General features: G+C 38.9%; 3 protein-coding genes across 3 annotated transcripts; 1 reads left to right on the forward strand and 2 right to left on the reverse strand.

Moving 5' to 3' along the window:
• Positions 1 to 3: 3 nt before the first annotated feature.
• On the reverse strand, positions 4 to 15994 carry nup54 (nucleoporin 54). The gene is made up of 13 exons (XM_065243560.1): positions 15874 to 15994; positions 15372 to 15449; positions 12549 to 12629; positions 10690 to 10836; positions 10390 to 10601; positions 7475 to 7662; positions 7185 to 7381; positions 6804 to 6858; positions 6632 to 6725; positions 5916 to 6023; positions 5661 to 5780; positions 3911 to 4021; positions 4 to 417 (listed from the first exon to the last, which is right to left on the reverse strand). The coding sequence occupies exons 1-13, from the start codon at positions 15908 to 15910 to the stop codon at positions 289 to 291; spliced, it is 1557 nt and encodes a 518-aa protein (XP_065099632.1). The 5' UTR covers positions 15911 to 15994; the 3' UTR covers positions 4 to 288.
• Positions 15995 to 16882: 888 nt separating this feature from the next.
• bxdc2 (brix domain containing 2) lies at positions 16883 to 21316 on the reverse strand. Its single transcript, XM_065243561.2, has 10 exons — positions 21121 to 21316; positions 19942 to 20053; positions 19807 to 19850; positions 19638 to 19708; positions 19501 to 19550; positions 19317 to 19390; positions 19182 to 19232; positions 17674 to 17775; positions 17463 to 17591; positions 16883 to 17381 (listed from the first exon to the last, which is right to left on the reverse strand). The coding sequence occupies exons 1-10, from the start codon at positions 21304 to 21306 to the stop codon at positions 17124 to 17126; spliced, it is 1077 nt and encodes a 358-aa protein (XP_065099633.1). The 5' UTR covers positions 21307 to 21316; the 3' UTR covers positions 16883 to 17123.
• Positions 21317 to 21487: 171 nt separating this feature from the next.
• On the forward strand, positions 21488 to 24575 carry dtwd2 (DTW domain containing 2). Its single transcript, XM_065243562.1, has 6 exons — positions 21488 to 21651; positions 23102 to 23192; positions 23272 to 23366; positions 23454 to 23646; positions 23957 to 24085; positions 24198 to 24575. Exons 1-6 carry the CDS (start codon positions 21488 to 21490, stop codon positions 24366 to 24368), a joined length of 843 nt encoding a protein of 280 aa, XP_065099634.1. The 3' UTR covers positions 24369 to 24575.
• The last annotated feature ends 595 nt before the right edge of the window (positions 24576 to 25170 follow it).

Below are 25170 nucleotides of genomic sequence, written 5' to 3' on the forward strand. Positions count from 1 at the left end.
ATATTTAATCCAAGACACAGTTTAATATTTCAGCCCAATGGCACTCGACAACATTTTCATGACAAAGTAAAGAAAAACTGCAGCAGAAATTCAATAATACAATCTCCAATGTTTGTCTTTTCTGATTCTCAGAAGTGTAAATGAATTCGTATAACTCAAACAACTGCACTTCTTCAATGTGGGATATTTTAATGAAGTGAACAGAGAGATCCTACAGCGCCCCATACAAACACAAACAAACACACACACACACACACACACACACGTACGTGGGTGGGCGCGTGTGTGTCAGCTGAGTTTGCTGCTGCGTGTGTGAATCCCATCATGCAGTTGGTCTTCAATCATCTTAATGTCATCCAGATCATCTTTAATGACGTTGATCAAGTGACTCAGACCCTCCTGCTGCTGTTTCAGGTGCTGAAAGACAACCAACAAATATAAGACAAATACAACACACAGAAACACATAGAAACCAGGGTTCCCACACCTTATGGCGCTTTTCCATTGCATAGTACCCCACGGTTTAGTTTAGTTTGGGTCGGGTCAGCTCACCTCACTTTGGCGTGGTTAGCTTTCCCATCGAGTTTAGTATCACTTCGGAGTGGGAGGGATTATAGGCGTGTCGTTATATTTACGCTGCTTACTGCTGTGACATCATACACGTGAGAGCGTTGTTGTACATTCCCATACATTCATTTATTTCTCAATCTGCCACAAAATTAAAATTGGCCACCACAAATAGATGTTTGCACATCGCGTTTATAACTACCTCTGTCTCACATGACAGTTTCTGTTCAAACACCCGACCCGTGGCGTCAGTCGACGGCGCTCCGCTGAGCCTCATTCAATTTGCATTTAAGCATACATAATGGTGACGTGCTCGTCGCGAAACGCGAATGTTCCGCCACAAACTGCAAGTCTGGAAAAAACTGTTATGGTGTCCCGGATTCTCGACCTGCGGATGTTTTTCATCGCTAAAAGGGTGTTTGGAAACTTATAGCAGAACACAGATAACAACATGTTTGCTTGAGACAGCGCAAGCTAGCTGTAAGCTAAAGCTAATATTTACATTATAGCGATGACGTGACGATTCTCTCAGACCAATCAGTGATCTACAGTGTTTTCGCATCACGTTTGGTATCAGCTCGGGTCGCTTGGAACCCCAACCGAGGTGGTACGAAAAAAAGTATCGGGTACTACGTACTGCACCCTATGGAAAAGCTCCCAAAAGTAAGCTGACCCGACCCAAACTAAACTAAACCGTGGGGTACTATGCAATGGAAAAGCGCCATTAGTAAACTTCAAATTCAAGGACCTTTCAAGACTTTTCAGGTCCAATACCCTCAAATTCAAGGACTAAATGTGGGGACACATTTCAAGTGAGAACAAGGTTACATCGTGTTACCTTTTATGATACATTGTTACAGTTCCCTTTTGAGGGAACTCTCGCTGCGTCACTGCTGTGACACAGGGTTCCTACAGGTTTCTTCAAGTTAAATTCAAGTCTTTTTAAGACCTTTTTAAGACCATTTATATAAAAAATTAATACCCATTTCACGTCCCTACCAGCAAAGAAAAACTAAAATACTTAAACTTGTGCTCATTTATTTTTCCGATGTGAAATGGGTAAAAAGATTATAAGCCAAGCAAGTGTGAAAATTTTTTTTCAGTAGGCCACAAGAAAGTTTGCCAAACAATGTTAAGTTGTTAAGGAATTTCTGAGATTTTCTTTGATTTTTCCCACTTCTCCTTTGCCTGTTGCTGTGTTGTGTTGCAGTCTATGATTGTGGTGATCTTCATTTACTGAAGGTATCACGTGTTCGCAGTATTTTGTACTGTGACCCGGGACTGTGTTGCGTTCTCAATTATTGGATCCGCCACTCTTTATTTATACTACTTTATTAAACAAACAGAGATGCAAACACATGTATGTTCAAAAAAGAGAAAGGTAATCTAAGCCCTCACACCCAGGCAAATATCCAGATACTTAGGCTACATTGCCACAGACCCCTGCCATCCCTACCAACCTAGGTATATAGAGAAAAATGAAATTCGAAAATCAAAAGACGCTGACATTAATTTGGAATATTCAATTTCATTTTTTATGTTAAACCAAAACTCTTATTGAACTATCTAGCACTTCTTCTTGCTTTACTCCTTCTTCCTCTTCTTCCTGGCCACCTCCTGCAACGTATCCAGGGCCTTCCATCTGGCTGCATTCATTTATATTAATTTCACATTATATTTCATAAATCCAACCATAAATGAACAAAGCTGACAATGTTTGTCAAAGCATAACAAAACACTTTACTGTTTTTGCACTGACATATGAAGCAATACTTGTGTAGATGACCCCTTTTATCAAACTCTTTTGAATACAATAATATGTATAGTATATTAATGATAGAAAGTGCAGGTCTAGAGATTATAAATGTAATCGGTGTGTTATGGTTTATGTAGTTTTCTTTCCTTTTTTAGATAGAGCAGAAGCAGTAAAAGTGCCTCTTTTAATTCCTCTCTTGCAGATTAAAAGAGCTTAATCCACTTATTATTTTAGATTCAAAAGTCTACTTGCTGTCCCAGTGACTGGTGACTTTATATTAAAGCTTTGCGTTTTTTATATCTAGAGTCAGCTTGAGCTTTGCTCGTGCAATGGGCTTAATTAACATTCACATTGCTTTTTTGCTACCATCTTTGTGATCTTTGAGCAAACTTTTTAGATATAAAAAGATGGTTCATTAATAAGAATATTATTAAACAAAGGGACGGAGAAAGAAAGTGCAGCGCGTGGTCGTGACTTTCAAACCAAGCCAGTTGTTATCGCAATAGAAACGGAGGCACGCAGCTTGAAACTGCACGTGAACATTAGCGCTGACTGACTCTGATCACGGCCGTTTTCCTATCGACTCGGGTTTTACACATAATGTTAATCGGACCCGGTCCTCCGTGAAAACCTCTATGCATACAACTCTGCTCAAGTTCAGAAACATGTTACGCTGAACTCGCTTCATGTCGCACCCAATTCATCGAGAAACAGAGAGCATGTGAACGTACAGCAGACTCATCGGGAGAGACACGATGTGCTCGCAACCAAAATGCCATTAATAATAAAAAGGCGCAGGCGCTGAAAAGCGATGTGTTTGCATCCCTGATTTAATCAAAATGTGGTTGACAAAGAAACTTTTAAGGGAAAATACAATATGGAGAAGTTACATACAGCACAATTTTTAAGACCCAGACATCAAAATTTAAGACTTTTTTAAGTCTTTTTAAGGTATTATTTCCAAATTCATAAATTCAATGCTTTTAAGGCTTTTTAAGACCCCGCGGGAACCCTGGTGACACCTTGGTGACGCCTCCAATGGTAAGTGCGTCTGAATGTGTATATCAAATTCAACCAATGGTGAGGCTTAACGACAAAGACAGGGCGACGTGGGAGCCAGGAAGTATATCGCTATCTGACATATTGCCAAAGACGGCGTTACAGGGACGCAGGAAGTATGGCAAGGGAGACGCAGCGTCTCGTTCCCTTCTCAGGGAACAACAGTTACATACGTAACTTGAAACGTTTTCATGTGTCAAACACAACTGTGCAAAAAAGCATTTTGGTATGAATCAACATTCACATACAGAAGATATAAGCATTTAAAGAGAACAGTTTAGCACGTGTGCTTAAAAAGTCTAGAATTTTTATAATATTATCCTACACTACACAGGGAATAATATGGATTTTTTTTTCAGAAAACTTCTTGCATAAAATAGTTTCAAGCTCTTTCAATGACCTGTATCTATGTATGTATATTTTCAAAAACTTCCCAGGGCCTTGAATTTTTTCCCCCAGATTCACAAACTTTCAAGGATATTAAGGACCCGTGGGAACCCTGATAGAAACACAGTTTCAGCTTCTTGCCTGTTTGATTTCTCGCAGCAGGTCGGCGTCCACACGATACCGCTCCTCCGAACGAACGGATCCAAAATGATTCTGCATTCTAATCTGAGACATCAGTTCATTCAGCCGCCCCTGACACACAAACACAAATCAGTTTTAAAGTTTAGACCTCTTTATCTCCATTTAAGGGATATAATTGATCAGTATATACACAAAGCAGCGCTCTAGTCACATTTTAACACTGTTTAAAAAAGTACACCGATTAAATAAATTCTCATCTGTTTCTGTAACTCAGGCTGAAATAAAGCACAAATGTTAAAGCGTCTCTCGGTAACAGGTTTGCTGTCAGACATGCATGTGAACTAATCTAACTATGAAAAAGACATTTCATGCTAAATGAAACTTTAACCTAATTTCTTGTATAAGCAGAAGATACGACATCAGTAGGGCTGGAACGACGCGTCGACGTAGTCGATTACGTAATTACGTCGATTTGCCGGAAATGCGTCGATGCGTCGCACTGTTTACATTTTGAAATGAAGGCGGCTTCAGCTCCGACCGGGTGATACAAGTGTTATACCAAACAGACAGAACGCGATCAAAAGTGTGGGAATACTTTAAGCAGAGACCAAATAAAACACATACTGTGTAAAACTGAAATGGCATACCACAGCAGCGCAACACCTGTGTATGATCATCTTAAAAGAAGAAAACCTGGAGCTCTCCGACCTCAAAATGACGAGACGTCAGCGTAAGAATTTGAACTATTACAGTAAGTTTTTATACTTACTCTATAAACAATAGAATCAATACATATTGTGCTTAATACAGCTGCGTTTACATCTTCGTTTAATACGAGCTGCGAGACGCCTGACAGACGTGACATTGCATCGCTTCTGGGCAGTATGTTGAAACAGTAAATAAAGAGCAGGACATGTTTTTATATTAAGAAGTTATGAAATAATAAGTTACTGTCACATTGAGAACTGATAGGCATGTGCCCGCGTGCACTGAAAGCCAGCTGGCAGTGCGGAGTTCCCAATGAACGTCTTTTTTGCGAATATGTGCGCAGATATTACAGAAGCTCGTCTTGTAAGGTATTCCTGACATGCGTTTATTTAAAGTAACAGCGGCGTAAACGCTGTTTATAAAATATTAGAAGATCATACTAACTGAACTTGTTTTTTTACCCGGAACTTAAGAAAAGTTAAATGTTAAAGTTAAATGAGAATGCAGTACTACTAATAGTAATAATATTAACAGTAATAATATAACCATTACATCTTATATAAGGGTTCATGAATCACAATGAACTTATTTTTACTTCAGTCTGAACTAATGCTGAGTTAATGCATGTACTAATCATAAACTAATGTTTAAAATATTAATATATGCCTATTTTATTGTTTAAGGTGAATAATGCCTCTTTTAAAGTGGCACTGCCACTTTATTTTTCATGTTGAAAATTTTGGTTTGTGTGTTTGTTTAATTAAGAAAATGCTTAAATAAAATGTTGGCGTTAATTGCAGATGTTACATTTATTATTTGTTGGGGAATTATATGTATAAAAAAATCATTAGACTATTCGATTAATCGAAAAAATAATCGATAGATTAATCGGTTGAAAAAATAGTCGATAGTTGCAGCTCTAGACATCAGTTAAGCTAGCTGTTTTTCAACTACTTTTGGTTTCTTGTTAAAGGCCAACCTGCAATTTTAAAAATGTCCAGTTTATTCCTATGGAAAGTTTCAGAATAACCGATGTTCAAACCTTAAACTGTGTGGGTGCGTTGAGCTCTGACTGGATGGTTTCCAACTGAACTCTCAAATGTTCTTCATCCAGTTGAATGGCATAACCACTTTTCCTCTGAACTTCCTGTTTGATTAACACCTGAAACACACACATAGCACACAGTTACCATCAGCACATCGTGCTTTCGTCCGTTTATCCAGAACAGAGCGACTGTAGAAGTTTCGTACAGACATGAAGTTCAATCAACAAAGCCTTCATTGTGATTTGATGTACCTGCAGGACTCTGTGTGAAAGATCCATCAGCTTGCGTTTGTATTGGGTGATTTTGGCGGCAGTTGTGGCCTGGTTCACCTGCAGCTCACTGATGTCATTAGAGATGATCTGAGACAAAACCAAGAAACTGTTGAGAATGAGCTAGTAATCATAAAGACTTGTGATATGTTTACATAAAAACTTGCTACAGTTACACCTGGCATTCGCAAAAATGCAATTATCTCGACTTTTAAAAAACCCAGGGTGGGGAAAGAGTTAATAAAATACAGCATATGACAGCTCAGAAAGTGGACGTGAAACAGAAACAGTAAATGTTGGTCCAAACACAAATATAATAATGTGATGACGTCACAAACATGCTAATTAGCATTTAGCTTCAGTCAACACCATAATCTCTCAAACATCTGTGAGAAACACTGCTGTGGCTGCTGATATCTGCAAGAAAAGCGCTATATAAATGTAATGCATTATTATTATTAGGCATTTATTATCATTATGCATTATTGTTAGGCTATTATTATTAATATACTCTTTTACACTTGTATGCGCATGCCCAGGATACGTGAACTGAACGGTCATGTTTTATGCAATTTGAGTCATGTAAACTGTGAACAGAGGTCTTTTCTAAAATGCAGGTATAAACGGGGATTGTTTTGATTTTAAAATGGCTTGTAACAAATAAAATGAGAGTGTGTGTGTTTATGTGTGCGTCTCACATCAACTCTGGTCTGGTGTTGTTTGGTCATCTGGTCTTGAAACTTTAATCTTCGTAGGAGCTCTTTAAAGCCGACCATGGGCACTGGAATCAACCTGAAGAGAAACATTACAAAGTTAAATCATCACATGAGCCATAGGGACAGAACCAATGACGCATAAATGAAGACGCACTTCTCCGGGTCGGGATTGTCCACTTTAGCCTGTTCCCAGATGATGGGGTCCACACCTGCACACAAAAAGGCATCTTCAGCAATAGTGACGTAATGACCAATGTATGGTAACCCATACTTGGAATATGACCTCAGCATTTAACCCAATCAGTGAGTAGTGAACACAGCACTGCAAGTCATAAACACACAAACACACACAGGGAGCAGTGGGCATCCATCACTGCAGTGCCCGGGCAGCAATGAGGGACTGATGCCTTCCTCAAGTCCCACACTGCTGTGCGAGAGACTCAAACCAGCAACTCTTGGGTTATAAGCGCCATCGCTTAGCGCGTGATCTGTGTGCGAATATAAACTTGTGTGTGTTTGTTTCTGAGCGCAGTACCTGCGGGTGGGTTCTGCAACAGCTGTTTGAGCTGCGCTGGGGTCAGCGCAGTTCTACTGACGGTCATCGTGACACCAAGCTGTTGCAGCTGAGATTTTACAGTCATCTGCTCCATGTAATTATAGAGAGTCGACGCTGGAACTCGCTTTGACATGCCGTTAGGAGAACGTTCAACCAGATAAATGATCACCTCTGTCCTGCGCACACATACAAACACAGCGGTGAAATACACAACACTAGCTTCACCTGAAACCTGTGAAGTGAATAAAGCATGAATAGTTGATTCTCACTGGTCATCAGGTAACGCTCGCACCCCCTCCACATTCACGCTGAGGGTTTGATTTCCTCCCAGAAGTTTATGTAAAGACTCGACCAGATGCTGCTGCTGAGAGCGAACGTCCATTTCTTTCTTACAGAGAGTCAGAGCTACTAACCCGTCCTCATCCTTCATTTCAGGAACACAGCTGTAGCCCACGGCCTGTGGCACAAAAACAGACAGACGTGTAATGTGCGTTATGGGGAAACAATATAAGGGACCAGGTACAGGAGGACATCACAGAAATAAGGATGCTTATTTCAGAATATTTTCCATGACGCTGATGCTTGTTAACTCTTTCACCGCCATTGACGAGATATCTCGTCAATTAAGAGAAAACGCTTCCCGGCCAATGACGAGATTTTCTGTCTTTCCGCAATACCGCTATTATCCACCAGGTGGCGCCCTTCCGCAACTTTTTAAAACCGGAAGTATTGCCCTATGGCAAGCGGCTGCATGTCCGTGTCTGTTTTAAAGATCGCTCTGAATGGGATCTCTAGGAAAAGTCCGTCATAAAAATGGAATTATCTCTGCTTTTTGCTCAAAATGTAGTGTTTTTGCAGAAACCTACCCATATTCAGAAGCTGATTACAAAAGAACTACTAAAGGTAGGATGAAACGTTTTTTTTTTGTTTGAAAGCAGAGGGTCTGTTCTTTCATTTGGTATATTTTATGTTTATATATTTAAAGAAGAACATTTTCTGGAAGGCATTAAACTTTGGTGAAAATCATGAAAAACGCTGGCGCTGGCTGGCAACTTTTTTATAAAACGCTGGCGGTGAAAGAGTTAATCAATAATTAACAGTTAACTGATAAGATTACAACATGAAATTATTCAATTTAGAATGAGTAGGTGTCCGTAAACCATTAAAAATGCCAACCAATGTTATTTTATATATAATAAGGTTTTGTTTTTAAACAATATTTGTAAATAGCAGCATAAACAACAAAGGTACATGAGGACTCCAGTGTTTCCACAGCTGTGGCAGCAGGGGCGCACATGGTGAAATTTACATAATTTTTTAAAATGTAAAATATACTGTAGGCTACAGTAAACCAATATGTATTTTTCATCCTGTCATTTACTTTTCCTTATATTTATTTATAGCCTATTGCTTTTGTTCTAAAATGTATTTTCTTAAAAATAAGTTTTACTACATAGCTTCGTAAGCATCTTTTATTGTAGTTTTAATGTTGTGTGCAAATTCGTGCTCTCGTTTAGCTTTAGTTCCCTGTTGCAAAGTCATGCACCGTCCTGTTTTGTACCCCGACCCTGCTGTTCCATCTGAAAACAGATGAAATGGTCTCACCGTCTGCCTTTTTATTACCAACGTCCTTCTCTTCCCACAGGAATAATGTAAGTTTCCTTCCAAACAGATTAATGTAGACTATTAATGTCTTGCGGTCCCATGTAAGTAGTATTCATTATTTAGACTACATTTTGTTTTTTGGACAAATATCGGTAGCACTTTATTTTACATTACGTGTACTTACCTTGTACATTTATGGTAAATATGTTGCACTTACAGACAATGAGTGCTACTTACTTTTAACTCTGTAAAATGCAACACTTTATTTTACAGTCCTGTTTTCCATGCAGTTACTATGGACTTACTAATGAATGTACCAAGTAGGTAATGCGCAATGTATTTAATGCTTGGGTTTAAAAAGTAAAATAAAGGACAAAGATACGGAGTACAAAAATGGCACATCATTAATGGTTGTTATTAGTTATCATATACATACACTGACCTGTAAGTACTTCACACTTACCATGAACATAGAATTTGTAAGTACAGTAATGTTTCTCGTTAGTTCATTATACATGCACTATATGTGCTGGTCATTAAAGAACACTGGCCTGTATGCACTACACACTTACCAGGTACATACAATTTGTAAGTCCAGTAGTGTTTGTTATTAATTGTCATATGTACACTATACAGTAAGTACCTGTCAGTAACCCACACTTGCATGTAAATACTAAATACTTATATTGTGTATTCATTTGTAAGTACAGTAGTGTTTCTTGTTAGTTACAGTATACCTAGACTGTAAGTATGTATCTGTTATTACGCAGTACTTATCTAGAGTTAAATAATAACTACCAAGAATGTACCACTGGTAAGTACAGTAATGATACAATTTAATTACCATGTAGTAGATACTCAAAAGTAAGTACCACACATTTATCTGTCAGTACAATGTATTTACCATATGTAGAAGGTAAGTACACATACTATAAAATAAAGTGCTACCGAAATATCTTCTCATTTAATGCGAAACCTTTTGAGTGTCTATCTGAAGCACAGAAGATTGACAGCTGAGCAGTCAGCTGTGTGCTGCGTTTATAGCCTATATTCTGAATAACTAATGGCCTGATAACTTGATGATATGAGAGCAGTGATTCCAAATGAATGTCCAAAAAACTTGTAATATGTTAAATCAAAAGTTTAATGTCTTTTCACGCTGCCCTGCTCTGTAAAACAACATAATTCCTCCGTGGGTTTTGTCTAGAAGGGATACGGCAAATGCCGAAAAGTTTAGGATTAGATTTGAAGGTAGGATTACCCAGAATGCATTATGACGAGCTCAAAAAGTATTCATATGGTCAATAACATATTTCATTTGCATTAAATTATTAATTCAATTTGGATCATTTAACCCAATAGTTGTATGTGTGCTGTGTAAAATAGAAAATGTTTAAAGTATGGTGGCGTCTCTCTTTAACTTCATGTTAAGGGAAAATTTTATGGAATCACTTGTGTCGTGTCATTTCATAAGATCAGACACTGGTGGCACAACACTACCCATAATTAGGTTCACAGCAGATGGATCGTATATTCTAACTCTGTATGACCGGACTCCCAACATCATCATCATCAGTACCTTGAAGCGGCAGAAGGGGTTTTCCTGGCTGAACTCCACTGGAGGAGTGCTGCTGTTGAAGTAACCTCTTCCTGTTCCCCAGAACGCCTGCAGTTGGTTCCATTTGGCCAAAACTGAGTCACGCTCATCACTGAGCACAGATGGGGCAGAGAGCGCACTGGCGGTGTTGATCAGATGACTGGACTGAGAGCCCTGCTGGTTAAACAGACCACCTACAACACACACACACAGATTAACTGAGATTAAGACACGTCCCACAAACACACGCACAGTCTGAACGCACCGATCGCTGTTTCTCACCCTGTTGCGTCTGGGCAGGCTGGATTCCCCCAAACCCTCCAAAGCCCAGTGCAGTGGTTCCGAAGCCCGTTCCTGTAGCTGTGTTTGAACCCAAACCAGAAGTAAAGCCGAAGCCTTTATTCTGAGTGTTTCCAAAGAGACCTCCACCTACAATACAAGAGACTCGTTAGATAATAATAAACGTGAGGTGAGCACAGAGACCTTCAACCTCAAGTCATTGGAGGATCCCTCCGGCTGTGACCACAGCAAAACATTAATTAAAATTCAGACCATGGAGACAAATTTCATGTTTAATTTGCATTTGCCACTATTATACAACAACTTAAATGCTTTGTATCTAAAAGTAAAGGCACAATCAGTGTTGCAAGATAGAGCTAATGCTTGTATTTAGGGATGCACTCAAAGGAAAATTCTTGGCCCAAGCCAAATAAAATAAAAACACTCCAATACAGAACCTTTTTTCATTTTTTTCTAATTGTTTTGCCAATTTCCACGAATGTCCTTATTATAATATTATTTCACATTATTTAACAATGAATTTTCAAGCAGTGATTATAGTTTACACTTGGTATTAAGATGTGTTTTCGTTGATTGGATCACAAGTGGACGAGAGAAACGCATCACGTTTACACCTGGTATTTAAATCCGTCTCTTTTGTCCGCTTTTCACCGCTTCTGTCCTGAATACTGTGAGGGGGTGGCCTGTGAGACGGTGGGCGAGTCTCTCTGCTGTCATTCAAACGCGAGCGGGAGTTATTATGAGTTTATATGGACGCAAACTAATATTATGTCAGAGTCCACTAGTTTTGATGTAAGTAAACATGCTGCACAGTGTTTTCTACATGTATATGTTAGAGCTTTCTCTAAATTTTCAGCACAATTGATGAAATAGGATTGCGCAACTTTCACACGCTTGCAAAATGACACTGCGGAGATCAGCCGCTTTAGTTTTATCAATGAAAGGCTGAAAATAGAGCTGTGTGTTCGCGCCAGAAGTCAGAAAAGACGTAAAACATTGCGCTTCTCAGTACCTCAGATTAGATAAATGGTAGCATGTGGCTGTTCGAACACATTCAACCACATGTGCGCTTACATTACAAAAGCAATCCGATCGAAAGCGTTTTCGACTACCTCTGAATGTGGTTGAAAGTGGACGAGCTCAAAACGTTTTGAACACCGTTGACACCTGGCATTAACGTCATCCTCTTGTGATCCGATCGATGAAAACCCATGTTAATGCCACATGTAAACAGCCTCATAGGGACTTTTACACTTGGTCACTTTTCTGATCAGATAGCTATAGATAGACTTAATAAATGTTTTATTTACATTTGATCACATCTTGGCTAAACGGATATTAATCCGATCTTCTATTCTTGCACAAAATGCAAATTACTCTGCCTTTAGAAACTTACAACAACGCTTGTATATCACTGAACTGTACGTTGAGCAGCGGACTCGCGCCTGCCCAGCAGAGGGTTAGCGGCAAAATTGAAAGATGACAGAGAAAGAGGTTAAAAAAGTATAAATATCTTGTTTCAGGTTTTAGAAATAAATAATTTCGGTTGCCGAAAATTCGGTGCATTCTTGTGTGTACATGCAATTTACTCAATTGAATGTGTTTGTTTTTACTTTTTTTCTCATTATGAAATGAATTAGTTTTGACTTTTTGAACAATAAACTTCCAAGTGTCAGCTTTCATGTGTGGCAATGACATTACTTGGGTATGTTTTCAAAAGCGTGGGGTTCAGGGTAACAGGTTAACTAGTAATGTGTTCAGTTAATTTGGCTATGTGGGTTTAACTTTTCATAAGATGTGTTACTGGATCAGGTGCATGGAAGTCTCCGGCGGACCCGTACCTGTATTTGATGGAGTATTGAAACTGAAGGTGGTGCCACTACTGGCAGGAGCCGCCGTTGATCCAAAACCTCCGAATGTCCCTGCAGAACACAGCACAAAGACATGAGATAGAGAGACACAGAGTCAGCACATTTAAGGAAGATGATGTCATCAATGAATGTACATGTGTAATGTGCTGATGAAATTATAAATACAGATTATGGGTACAGAGGGGCTTTGACAGCATGACACTTCATGCAACCGACTTCAACATCAAACTAGACCTACTAAATAAAGACACAGACATCAAACAGACAGACAAAAATGAACGAGCACCAGATGTGAACCAATCATGAATGATCAGACTCATAATGACCTCTGACCTCTTGGACATAATCTACCTGATCCACTGAGACTACTGCCAAAACTGAACACAGGAGCCAAACCAAACCCCCCAAAACTAACGGCTGTGAGGGCACTGCTGCTCGCACCCGGAGCCACAAATCCTGAAGCACGGCGGCCACGACAAGAGAGAAGAAAGAGACAGATGAGCAAAGTTCAAGTTCAAAAGATTAAGAGGAATGTAACAGACATTGAAACAAACAGCTTGTCTGTTAAGCTAGGTACACACACCCAGCCAACGGTCGGTTAGGCAGGTTTTCAGCATCATCTGACTTAATTTTTCTGTGTTTCACACCTTCCACTAAAGTAAGTCACCATCCTCTTTTCTCTGGCACTCGTCTGGGAGTCAGATCATTTCATATGCGAATATTTTACAAAAATATGGCTTATAAGACATTACAGATATACCACAATTCTGTATGTGGTCAGTGAGATATGTGAGAAATTGTAAGCGAGCGCTGCCGTGTTTTCACTCTTCGTATAACAGCAGTCACTAGCTCTTATGGTTTCCCGTTTTGAGTAATGAACAGCAACTACTGCCACCTGCTGGTACGGAAAGTTATTTCTTCTCACGCAGGCGCAGAACAGATGTGTGACCTGGTCGCCATCCGTTTGGTGTTTCAGGGAAACTTTGGACGCAGCCAGCATGCGGGCAATGTGAGCTGACCTCACAGACTGCGCTCATTTTTTGGCACTGGTTTGGTGTGTCTTTAGTGATTATGGGAGTGTTACAGACATTAAAACAAGAAGAGACATACATCAGATTGCCTCAGTCTGTCATTTTATAGCCATCTTCCCTTTCCTAACCCTGGACATACTGCTGATAGGGATTGGCATTTTTCAGAAATATAATATTTAAATATTTGATTTTTTAAATGACAGTAATTAAAGGTGGTGCGTGTAAATGTTTAGCGGCATCTAGCGGTGAGACAGCACCCCATCTCTATTATGAAACACATATGGTAGCCACCACAGGACAAACATGTGGTCGTCTGAGACAACGTAGAAATGAAATGCGCACTGTAGAGCAGTTTGTCAGTTTAGGGCTACTGAAGAAATATGACGACAACTTCCATGTAAGGAGACCTGCGGTGTATTTAGATAAAAACAGCTCATTCTGAAGTAATAAAAACAATACAGTTCATAATGTAAGCTCTTAATAAACCACAGACAATATAGTTATGAATACGGTATATTGCTTTTCTGTCAAGAGATCCTTCTAAAAGTTACACACACAGTGAACCTTTAAGACATTTTTTATGTATTTTTCATTTTGTCACAATTTCACAGAAGGTTTATAATAAGGAAATATCCACAACAAGCCAAGTTCACATACAAACAAACATTCCAATAACATTATTTCCATTCAAATTATCATTGCTGATTAAATATTCGACCATTTGTGCACATCCCTAACTGCTCACACATTTTAATGCAGAGAAACTAATTCATGTTTAATGGCCTCAAGAGAAGATCACAGTTAAACTACTCCAGGTGCTAAAATACCTTTCATCTGGTATGAAGTCAAGTAGTTAATGTGCTTCACAACACCACCACGTTATCTATATTCATTCTTCTGACAGAAGTTATTTCAACACTTGCTCTGAAATATCAGAATAAGCTTTTACATATACACATACAAAACACTGTGCAGAATGTGTACTAACAACACAAGCACGGGTATTCTCATATAGACCCTTTTACTGTTTGTACTCAATGATGACGTGGCAGCGTATGCGCACGCATTTACTGTAGGCAGTGAAGCAACACAGACAGAGAAAGTCATTTTAAAAAGTTGACTTTATCAACTTTTTCAACACAGCTATCAGATCCGTGTACTATAGTGGAGTGGATAGAAGATGTTAGCAGATGGCCAAATAAAAAAAAGACATTTTGATGCTGGGAAACCGTTTTAATAAACTTTCTGAGTTGCTAACACGTCAGAACCAATGGGGAATAACACCACTTCTGTTGCCAAAATGCGCTCACAGGCTATTTGATCACGTGAGCTGTAAAAGGGTCTATGATATTAGTTCAAGTCAATTTAAAACCATATTTTCTCCTGCACGCGTTTAATCTAGAGAAGAGGACAGACAGACCATCACCAGGACAGAGATGATCAAAAGTGGACAAAAGAGTCGTATTATAACACCAGGTGTAAACGTGAACGTGACTCTCTCGTCCACTTGTGATCTGATCGACCAAAACACATCTTAACTGTAAACAGCTCCAGAGTGAAGGTGAAACAGATCTAAAAGCAAATATGATGTGATAACATCATGTATATGCTAATTATTAGCACGTAGCGTCATCCAGCACCATTTCTCACAGAACTGTGTTGGAAAACCTGATTATTCTTGCATCTTTTAGGAACATTATTTTGTGCATACCCCTCCAGTTTTTGACTAGGAGTTTCTGACTATAAATTAATTCACACTTACCTGTGGTACTTGATCCAAATCCAAATCCCGTGGGTGCTGATGATGTGGTTGCGGCTCCAAACCCAGAGCCAGAAAGACCTGTGACAATAACAACACTTTATTAACAACAAATACACTTTGGGGATATGTGAATGATTGTTTATTTACAACACCATATTCCATTTAAAGAATGTTACAATAGTATGAAAACTTTTAATCTGACAAAACCTTTCCTATATTACAACACCCTTTCCCTTGCTTTATTTATTTTTTATTTCTATACTGTATTAATCTAATTTGTCAAGCTAAATGCCTGTAGTTCTGACAACGGTCCCTAAACTGCTGTATCCACGATAGTAATTCATGAAGATCGACTGTAATTGTGACGATACGTGTTGAAGACAGTCACGGCCATTTAATACTGGTGAACGGGACCGTATTGTGAAAAAAATAATTGCCTGTTTTATGGAGTCCCAATTCCAGTAGCGGCTAACATTTAATAGTAATAATCAATCAGACTCACTCGCGCTGCTCGACTGGCCGCCAAAGTTGAACGCCATGTTTCCCGTCCGCGCGGATATGAAGTCCGACTAGAAACACAAACAAATTAACTTGTTCCTACATTGAATTTCAATTTAAAGAACTTTATTGGCATGATTGTGTCACTTACAATATTTGCTAATTACATTATGTCAATGTGCCAAACTGTACAAATTAATGCAATTTAAAAAAAATATACTATCACAGTGTGGCTTAATAAATGCTTTTGCATCATTTGACGGAGGTAAAACCTGTTTAATATACATTATTACATATGCACACAAGTTTATATAAACACTTTAAAGTTACTTGGGTAATGCATTTATATTTACGCATTTAGCAGACGATTGTATCCAAAGCGACAAAGATTAGGAAAAAATACAGCGATTTGTCATATGAAGGCAATAATACAGTAAGTGTTTCCCAGCTAACAATTTTTGGTTCCCATAACGTTATTTTCCAAGGTTTGATTTTGGTTAGCCAGGAAAGATTTCTTTACAGAAATAGAACAATATTTTTATGTTAGTTTAACGTTCTCATAACGTAGGGGAAACGTTAAATTAACCTAAAATGACGTTCTATTTTCGAAAAGAAAATTTTCCCAGGTTTGTATTTGGTTAGCCAGGAAAGTTAACTTTCTTGCAGCAGAGCAGAGATTGCCTGGATTAGGAGTTTTGCTGGGTCGCATATTTCTCTTCTTCATATCGCTAAAAGTTAATCGCATGACCGCGTTGTCTTGTGACCACCAGTAAAAGACAGCTGCTCATCAAATATTACACATAGGGTTTCGTCAGTTTTGGATCTAAAACATGTGTTACACTTTAAAGTTGTAACATGATTTTACTACACAATATTTGATGTTGCAATCACGTTGACAATATTATAAATATTGTTTGTTTATATATATATATATACACAGTGTAGCCTATATATTTTCTCTCCATCTTTCTCTCTCATACGCACACTCTATCGCAAATCAACAACTTTGAAAGTTAATTAAAAATTGTTTATTAAGTTTGCAGATAAGCAAAAATACAAATGATTAATGCAAGACACATCATCAAAAGAAATAAAAAAAAAACTGCAACAGGTTCTAGGAAAAAAAAACTTGAACTCAAAATAGCTGATTTGAGAACAGACACATTTTTATTCATCTCCACATCACAAGTTTGCATTGATAAGATGGTTTTAAATGTGACGTTTTATAATGATATTGCGTGTGGATCTGGTGTTTTATCGCAGGCCTTTGCGCTTCATCAGCGTTCTCTTCTTCAGCTCGGTCAGTTTGAGCTTTTTCTTGGTCGTTTGAGGTTCTGGAGCCTCCCATTCAACGTGAACCGTTTTCTGCTCGGCTGGAGTTACAAACACATCATCTGTGACGTCCTGTGTCAGCACTTCCTGTCCTTCTTTACGCTTCTCCTTGCGAATCTCCTTTACCATCTGTCTCTCCTTTTGTTTGGCAGCAAACGCTAGTCGCAGTATTCGCCGATGCTACAGATCACACAATAAGACGATGTCACAAAGAGCATTACAAACATGGTTCTTATTTGATAATAATTACTGAAAACTCACCATATTGGGCGACTGAAAATGAGGGTTTTCATAAAGTGTGGGTCCACCAAAGCTGCCCTGAAAGATTTTAATCGGGTTCAGGACAAAACGAGGGCCGATCTCAACAAGAGCTGCGTCTTCTTCAATAATCTATGAATGGCAGAATTGTTGGTCACAAAAGAATGCAATCAAGTTAGTGTTAATGATTGAAAGAGATTTATGATGACCTCACCTGATAGTTTCTGAACCAGATTCGGTTGTCTGCGATCGTGAATGTGAAGACGTGATCCACAAAGGGCTGACTCCTGGGATGATACTGAGGTGTTGAGAAAGTCTAAAAGAACAAGATCTTCTGTTAACTTACTGGAAAGAAGGCGTGATCATGTCGATTGTCGAAAAAAAATCTCTATACTAACATTTCTTGGGTGTTTTTATTTTAATTGCATCATAGTCATGGCAGCCGGTGACTTCTTTTTCGAGGGCGCACGATGCAGAGCTCAATACACAACACAGGGTTCCCAGACCTTAGTCAACTTAATTTAAGGACCTTTCAAGACTTTTCAGGTCCAATACCCTCAAATTCAAGGACTTAATGTGGGGACATATTTCAAGTGAGAGCAAGATTACATCTTGTTACCTTTTAAGATACATTGTTACTGTTCCCTTTCGAGGGAACCTGCGCTGCGTCACTGCAGTGACACTTCGGGGACGCCTCCAGGGGTAAGTGCGTCTGAATGTGTACATCAAATTCAACCAATGGTGAGACTTAATGATAAAGATAGGGTGACGCGGGAGTCAGGAAGTATATCTCTATCTGAAATATTGCCAAAGACTGCGTTACGGGTACGCAGGAAGTATGGCAAGGGAGACGCAGCGTCTCGTTCCCTTCTCAGGGAACAACAGTTACATACGTAACCCGAGACGTTTTCATGTGTCAAACACAACTAAGCCAAAAAGCATTTTGGGATGAATCAACATTCACATACAGAAGATATAAGCATTTAAAGTGAACAGTTTAGCACGTGTGCTTAAAAAGTCTAGAATTTTTATGATATTATCCTACACTACACAGGGAATAATATGGATTTTTTTTTTTCAGAAAACTTATTGCATAAAATAGATTCAAGCAATTTCAATGACCTGTATCTATGTATGTATATTTTCAAAAACTTCCCAGGGCCTTCCCAGGATTTCATGGACCTGTGGGAACCCTGACAACATGTATGTAGACTGTCACCTGTGTGGCTCACCTTTTCAAAATATGTGTTCAGGGCGTCATGTAAACTAATGTGCATCACGTGTCATGTCAAAATAGGAGTCTGCTGCAGACGCTTTGAAGGGGTTTATGATAAAAGATATGCTCACGTTTGCCAGATACTCACTTAATCTCATGTGTAATCAGAGTTAAGTGTAAAGTGAGTGTCTTGAGAGTATTTTGCGAGTGTCCCTTTCATCATAAACCCTTTCGACGCATGTGCAGCAGGCGCTTATTTTGATAAGACACATGATGCAGATGACGTAACCAACACATATTTTGACATGAGTAGCAACACGCATAACACTCCAAAAACATATTTTGAATTCACGCCCCTCGGAAGAGAAGTCACCGGCCAAAACTGATTAAAGTGTTAAATCGTAGTTTAGGGACAATAACAGAAACTCCAGAATACATATTACACTTCAATATTGCAATCTGTAAAGATGCAGTGAGGTACAAACAAACAAAATGTTTTAATGAACCTGAGTAAAAAGCTCCTTCAGTAGGGCATAATGTGGCTCCTTGTCAAATCTCTATAAGGGAACAGACAAATTTTATTAGTCAACATCCTCCTTTTGCCGGTAGTTTGAATGACTTAAATATTTCTTTTGACTCACGGGGTCGAACGACAGCAGCGGTCTGGAGCCTTTCAAACAGTTTCCAGTCATTTTCAGCTCAGCGAGAGTGTGAACTAATCATGTTTGGATCAAACAGACGCACATTTTACATTTCCAGTTACACAACTTTTAAGTTCACACAATGTGGTATGTATGCTTAAATAATGTGGGACATAAATTCTACCGTTTTGAACAAGAAACTTGGCTGACGGTCCATGAGGAACGTTTGAGATCCTGTAAACCACAATGAGAGGTCACAGGTCAAGCACTGAGATTAGGGTTAAGACACAGTGTCTGAGGAGTAATGAAGCAGGTGCTCACCACATGTAGAGATCCTGCTTTTTCTTGGCCTCAAAAAAGATGCACTTGTTGCAATTTTTAATTTCACACACCTGAAACAAACAAAGAGCTCAGGGTTGTGCTTGTTATACAACATTTTTTGCATTGATCTATAATAATCACACAATCCAGAAAAACATGCATGAATCACCTCATTGACCACAAAGAGTTTGTCCTTTCTGTCCATTTTGGTGTCTGAAAAAAAAAACAGAGATTTGAAAACATAATTCTTGATAACTTTCATTTCATTTAGTTTAGTCATTCAGTTAGTCTAATGTGAATTTACCAGCTTTGCTGTGAGGCATCATGGTTTTTAAATCCTGCATTAGGTGTCTTGTTCTGAAGTTGATGCCACGAGAGGAAAAGACCAAAACTCGCTCCTTGTTCTTCCATTTACCCTGATCACAGATCATTCAGATAAAAATATGAAGTATTACTACAAGAAACTCATCAGTCTGTAAGAACGCATTATTACATAATGAAGATATATATAGACTATATTTCTACATACGGCATTCTGAAAAACAGTCAGTATATAATGGGACTTCCTAAAATGCTTATCATACCTAAACACCAACCAGGGAAAACCACATTTTTGTCAGGTAACACTCAAAAGAACGAGATTTTATTCCACGGGTAAAGTGAATACTTTTGTGTTTGTCTATATCAGAAAGCTCTTTCTCGTGAAGGTAACGGGTGTTTATTACTTAATTAAGTTTGACAGAAATTTTGTATAGGTACGTCAAGTGTTAGGGTTAAGCATTTAAGGAAGTCCCCTAATCATCTTTTCAAAATAGAGAAGAGAGAACACACAAACAGAATCCATCAGAACTGGGGCAACAACACATCTGTGTGTTTCTGGTAGATACCGGTGAACTACAGCAGTGTAAACTTACACTTATTTCCCTGCAGATTTGATCTGGTCTCACAGCCTGGCTTTAGCTAGTTAAGCAGGTTAGTTTAAGAGGGGTTTTGGACACAGCTTTAAGATCATCTTAGATCCATCTTAAACCATTTCAATCACATGTAAGGGTTTTTATTTTATACAGACCTATTGCTTTTTTACAAAAATGTATATATTTTTTATTTCACAGATGCAATATATCTTTGCAGGTTCTGATTAATTATCTGAAAAAGGACAAACATTTGAATAACTCTGTAACTCTATGCACTCCATTAGAAAACTACATTTAAAAACGGCCATGCTGTTGTTTGTCTTTGCATTTTTGTGTTTCTGTTTAATGTTCAACTGCTTTGAAACAATAAACAATTGTGGGAAAAAGCCAAATAAATACAAATTAATTAAAAATGTATGTCATCAGACTGACAAACATTACAGTTTATGCTCATTAATTATGATCAATCTATCATTGTAAAACTGGAATGATGTGAAATTATTATAAACCTCGAATCGTTTTAAAACCCTTTGACGAATATATGATGATGTATGAGTTTAATATCTCACCGCGCTGACGGGCTTTGGGACGCTGATAATATTGCAGTGTTCAGATGTTTGATCGTCTTTTTCATTCTCCACTGTAACGCTTGTTTTCTTATTGTTGGTTACGTCGTTTGTCGTCTTATTTCGCTTTATTTTTGCATCGTTTTCTGATGATCTCTCTGCCGCACGTTTCCTCCTGCGCGCCGCCATCTTTCTCACATACGTCACCGGAAACGGATGAGGAGAAGTGACGTCTCAAGCACGCGCGGCGCGAGTCGCCAGCAACAGAAGCATAATAGCACGACAAATGTGAGTTATGAGCAGGTAACAGTTAAATTAGTTGCAATGCCGTGATCGCAAATCGCCGTTAAACTCGGAAAAGGGCGTCACGATGAGCTCCGAATTTACTGGAGAAACAGAAGAAATTAAGGATGACGATGAAGATGAGATGAAGGACAAAGATGAAGATGATGACGACAATGAAGAAGGGTTCTCAGTGCTGTCAGATCTGCCTGTTGAGATCAGTGAGAGACGCCCAACTTGCCACACGTGCTGGTGAGAGAGAGAGAGAGAGAGAGAGAGAGAGAGAGAGAGAGAGAGAGAGAGAGAGAGAGAGAGAGAGAGAGAGAGAGAGAGAGAGAGAGAGAGAGTCTGTATATGAATAACACCCAATACTGCTCTCTAATCACGACACGTATGCCTTTCAGTTTAAATATATGTTAATACACAAATAAATCTACGCCCCGATTAGGTTACATTAGGAGAGAAACCAATGCGATATTATCAGCTATTTACTGTATGATGGAAATTAAACCACTGCTGCAAAAACAACAGTTTGTCCATTTGAAAAAGAAAAAAAAACATCAAATTTACTCGTAGCAAAACAATGCAATGATGTTAGATAAAAATTGTAAATCTGACAATTAAAATAATAAAATAAAACCGCAATCTTTGCTTATCTCTCTGTGATATTGATTCATTGATTTTCCATGTTACCTACACGCCTAAACCAGTATTGTTTACCAGGTGTATTTTGCACAAATGTACATACATACATACTTTTCTTTTTTGTAAAGTAATGTAGACTTCGACTTCGAGTTTTTTTCGACTCTGCACAGCAGTACAAGATACACTTTATTGTGTTACTCTTGTTTTTAGTATATAAACCTGACTATTACCTTGTTAATATGTAACTGCAAACATATTTTTGTTCTTTATTTTTGCAAAAAATTATCAAATGTTTCAAAAGCATCCATACATACAAACTTGAATTTTTTTTCAACAGTATGAACATTATGAAAATATTATGAAATGAGCATCATATAAATTCTCAACATAATGCCCCACATAGCAGCGATACAAAAGTAACAAAGGTTAGGGTAACAAGTGATACTTTGGTCCTGAAAGGAACTCCTTACATTTAAACCTGGTTTACATTTATACTGAAAAACTTCAAACAAAACTCAAAAAAGTTACAACACTAAATAACCTGTAGATTGACCAGTACTGTAACACATGAAATGAGAAACACAACTTGTAATAAAAAAGGCAGCTTTAGTAATTTACTTTTTATTATTGAAATTAAGCTTCCCTGACCTAACCGTGATAAATGATCACAAGATGAAATCACAAGATATTTGTCAGCCCAATCAAGGGTTAGGGTTACCTGCTGAACATGCTGTCATAGCTTGAAATGCAAATGTAGTCGGGCCTCTGTTGGCCATCTAGTTCATGCACTACTTTCAGAGGGTGGGTCTCACAATGTTATTTTTCATCCCATATCACTTTCTAACCCTAGTCCTTTACTATTTTATTGTCATTGTTACCACTTGCCTCATTGATCTCTTCTGTACCTTGATAGCATTGCTATACCAACATGTAATACATGATGCTGTGACACTATTGATGACTGCTGCACCATAAAATCTCAAAAGCATTCTGTTGTGGACATTAATGCAGCATATGTAACGAGGTTTTAATAATTTGTGTGTTTTCTTGGGGTCAGTCGTCCAATTAAGGTGTGTCTATGCCCGTATCTACCGGCCCATCCTCTCGACGTCTCCACGTCTCTTTACATCGTCCAGCATCCAGCTGAGGTTTGTGCGTGTGCAAACATCTCATGGAATTTGTTACACTGTCCAATGAGTCAAGGTTCTTCTCCTCTGCTTCTTCCAGGAAAGTCGGGTCCTCCGTACGGTTCCACTCTTGGTGGCGTGTCTCCCTCCGGGAAAATGCAAGGTCTTTATTGGAAGGCGATTTACTGAAGAGAGGTAAATTACACATTTATTCACAGCATACCTGTAAGATTGGAGTTTTCAATTCCTTATGTCCAGTGGTCATCATGTCGGTTGTGTTAGATATCCCGAGCTGGCGGCCGTGTGTAAGGACGCGCACACTCTGCTTCTGTATCCCGGCGCATCCGCGGAAAATCTAGAGGATCTTGCTTCAGATTTTACTCTAATGGCCCACAATGTCATTCTGATCGATGGTACTTGGAGTCAAGCGAAGGACATGTTCCTCCGCAACTCTCTCTTCAGGCTGCCCAAACAGGTTCGATCCACACATCATGTTGCACTTTAGTCACAGTGTCAGTCGTGGCCTAGTAGTGGTTAGAGAGTAGGACTTGTAACTCGAAGGTCGGCAGGTTACGACTGACGTGCCCTTGATGTTTAACGTTGTTTACTGCGGGGCTTGTGAATCAAACCTGTGATTTTAGAGTTATGAGGTTGATTCTTTAGCAATTAGGCAACAACCAGCCAACTATATACACAATACAGTATACCCCAATATACATAATGCAACAATTACACAATACATGGTTTGTACAGTGATTTGTTCATGATGAGGTTTGTCTCCACAGGTACAGCTCCGCAGCACCTCCTCTAGTCAGTATGTAATCCGCACCCAGCCCACCAACATGTGTGTGTCCACGCTTGAGTGTGCTGCCGTCACGCTCTCCATAATGGAGAAGAACCAACACATCCAGGAGGTTTGTCTTCTTCAGATGATCACTCTCCCACCTTTACGAAGGACAAACCGAGAGTTTTATTGAGGTGTGTTTGGAGACTACTGAGGTGTTTTTGATGATGTGTTTTCTGCAGGTTCTTCTCAAGCCTCTTCAGGCTCTTTGTTCTTTCCAGCTTCAGCATGGCGCTCAGGTCCACCACAGTAAAGAACATCTTATCAAAAATGGGCAGTACAACAAAATTCTGCCCCAAAACAAGCGCAAGATTCGCAGGATGCAGAAACTCATCGGCAACCAAAACATCTGAGCCTTTTTTATGAAACTACAACTTATTTTCTATAGGAAACAATGCTTTCTGTTATTTAGTTTTAACCTGAGATTGACAGCTTATGTTCACATGTAGGGGTTTGATTTTTAGACAAGCAATATTAACATTTGGATGAAGTTTCCTCTGTTAATCAATGATTGTTATTTCATTTGTGTTTGTAAAATTAAAGAGAATGTGTATTGGTTACGTGTATGTTTGATGCCCTCTAGTGATGTAAAACTTTAGCACAGCTGTAGGTGCAGAGCTTTGCAAGGCCGATCAGCGTACCTCATCAAAGTATCACAAGAACATACCTGTCAAGATTCTCCCGTATTTTACCATTCTATCCCGCCATCATCTCGTTTAAATAATTTCCCGTATTTTAGTCTTTCTTTAAAAAAAAATCCCTCTGGCCGTATTTGATGTTTGCCAAATTCACCTCCTAAAGCATTCGGCAGTAACATATCACTCAAACGACACCCGTCAATAAAACAAGAAGAAAAAAGCTTCCCGAGGATGGATGAAGGATGACGAGCAGCACGCAAAGCTACAACCACCACGCGCATTAGTGCGCACGTACGCCTGCGTACAATTCGCACATTTGGATGTGCGGGCCAATGCGTGTGGTACTGCGGTTTGTGCATTTTTTATAACTTTTCGTGTTGGGAAACACTGCTGTTTGTGCTTTCCCAGCTAACGTTAGTTTTTGGTTCTCAAAACATTCCCCTAACATTAGTTTTTGGTTCCCATAACGTTATTTTCCAAGGTTGTTTTTGGTTAGCCAGTAAAGTTTTCTTTACAG

This window comes from Paramisgurnus dabryanus, chromosome 18 (genome assembly GCF_030506205.2).
Source record: "Paramisgurnus dabryanus chromosome 18, PD_genome_1.1, whole genome shotgun sequence".
Classification (NCBI taxonomy): Eukaryota; Metazoa; Chordata; class Actinopteri; order Cypriniformes; family Cobitidae; genus Paramisgurnus; species Paramisgurnus dabryanus.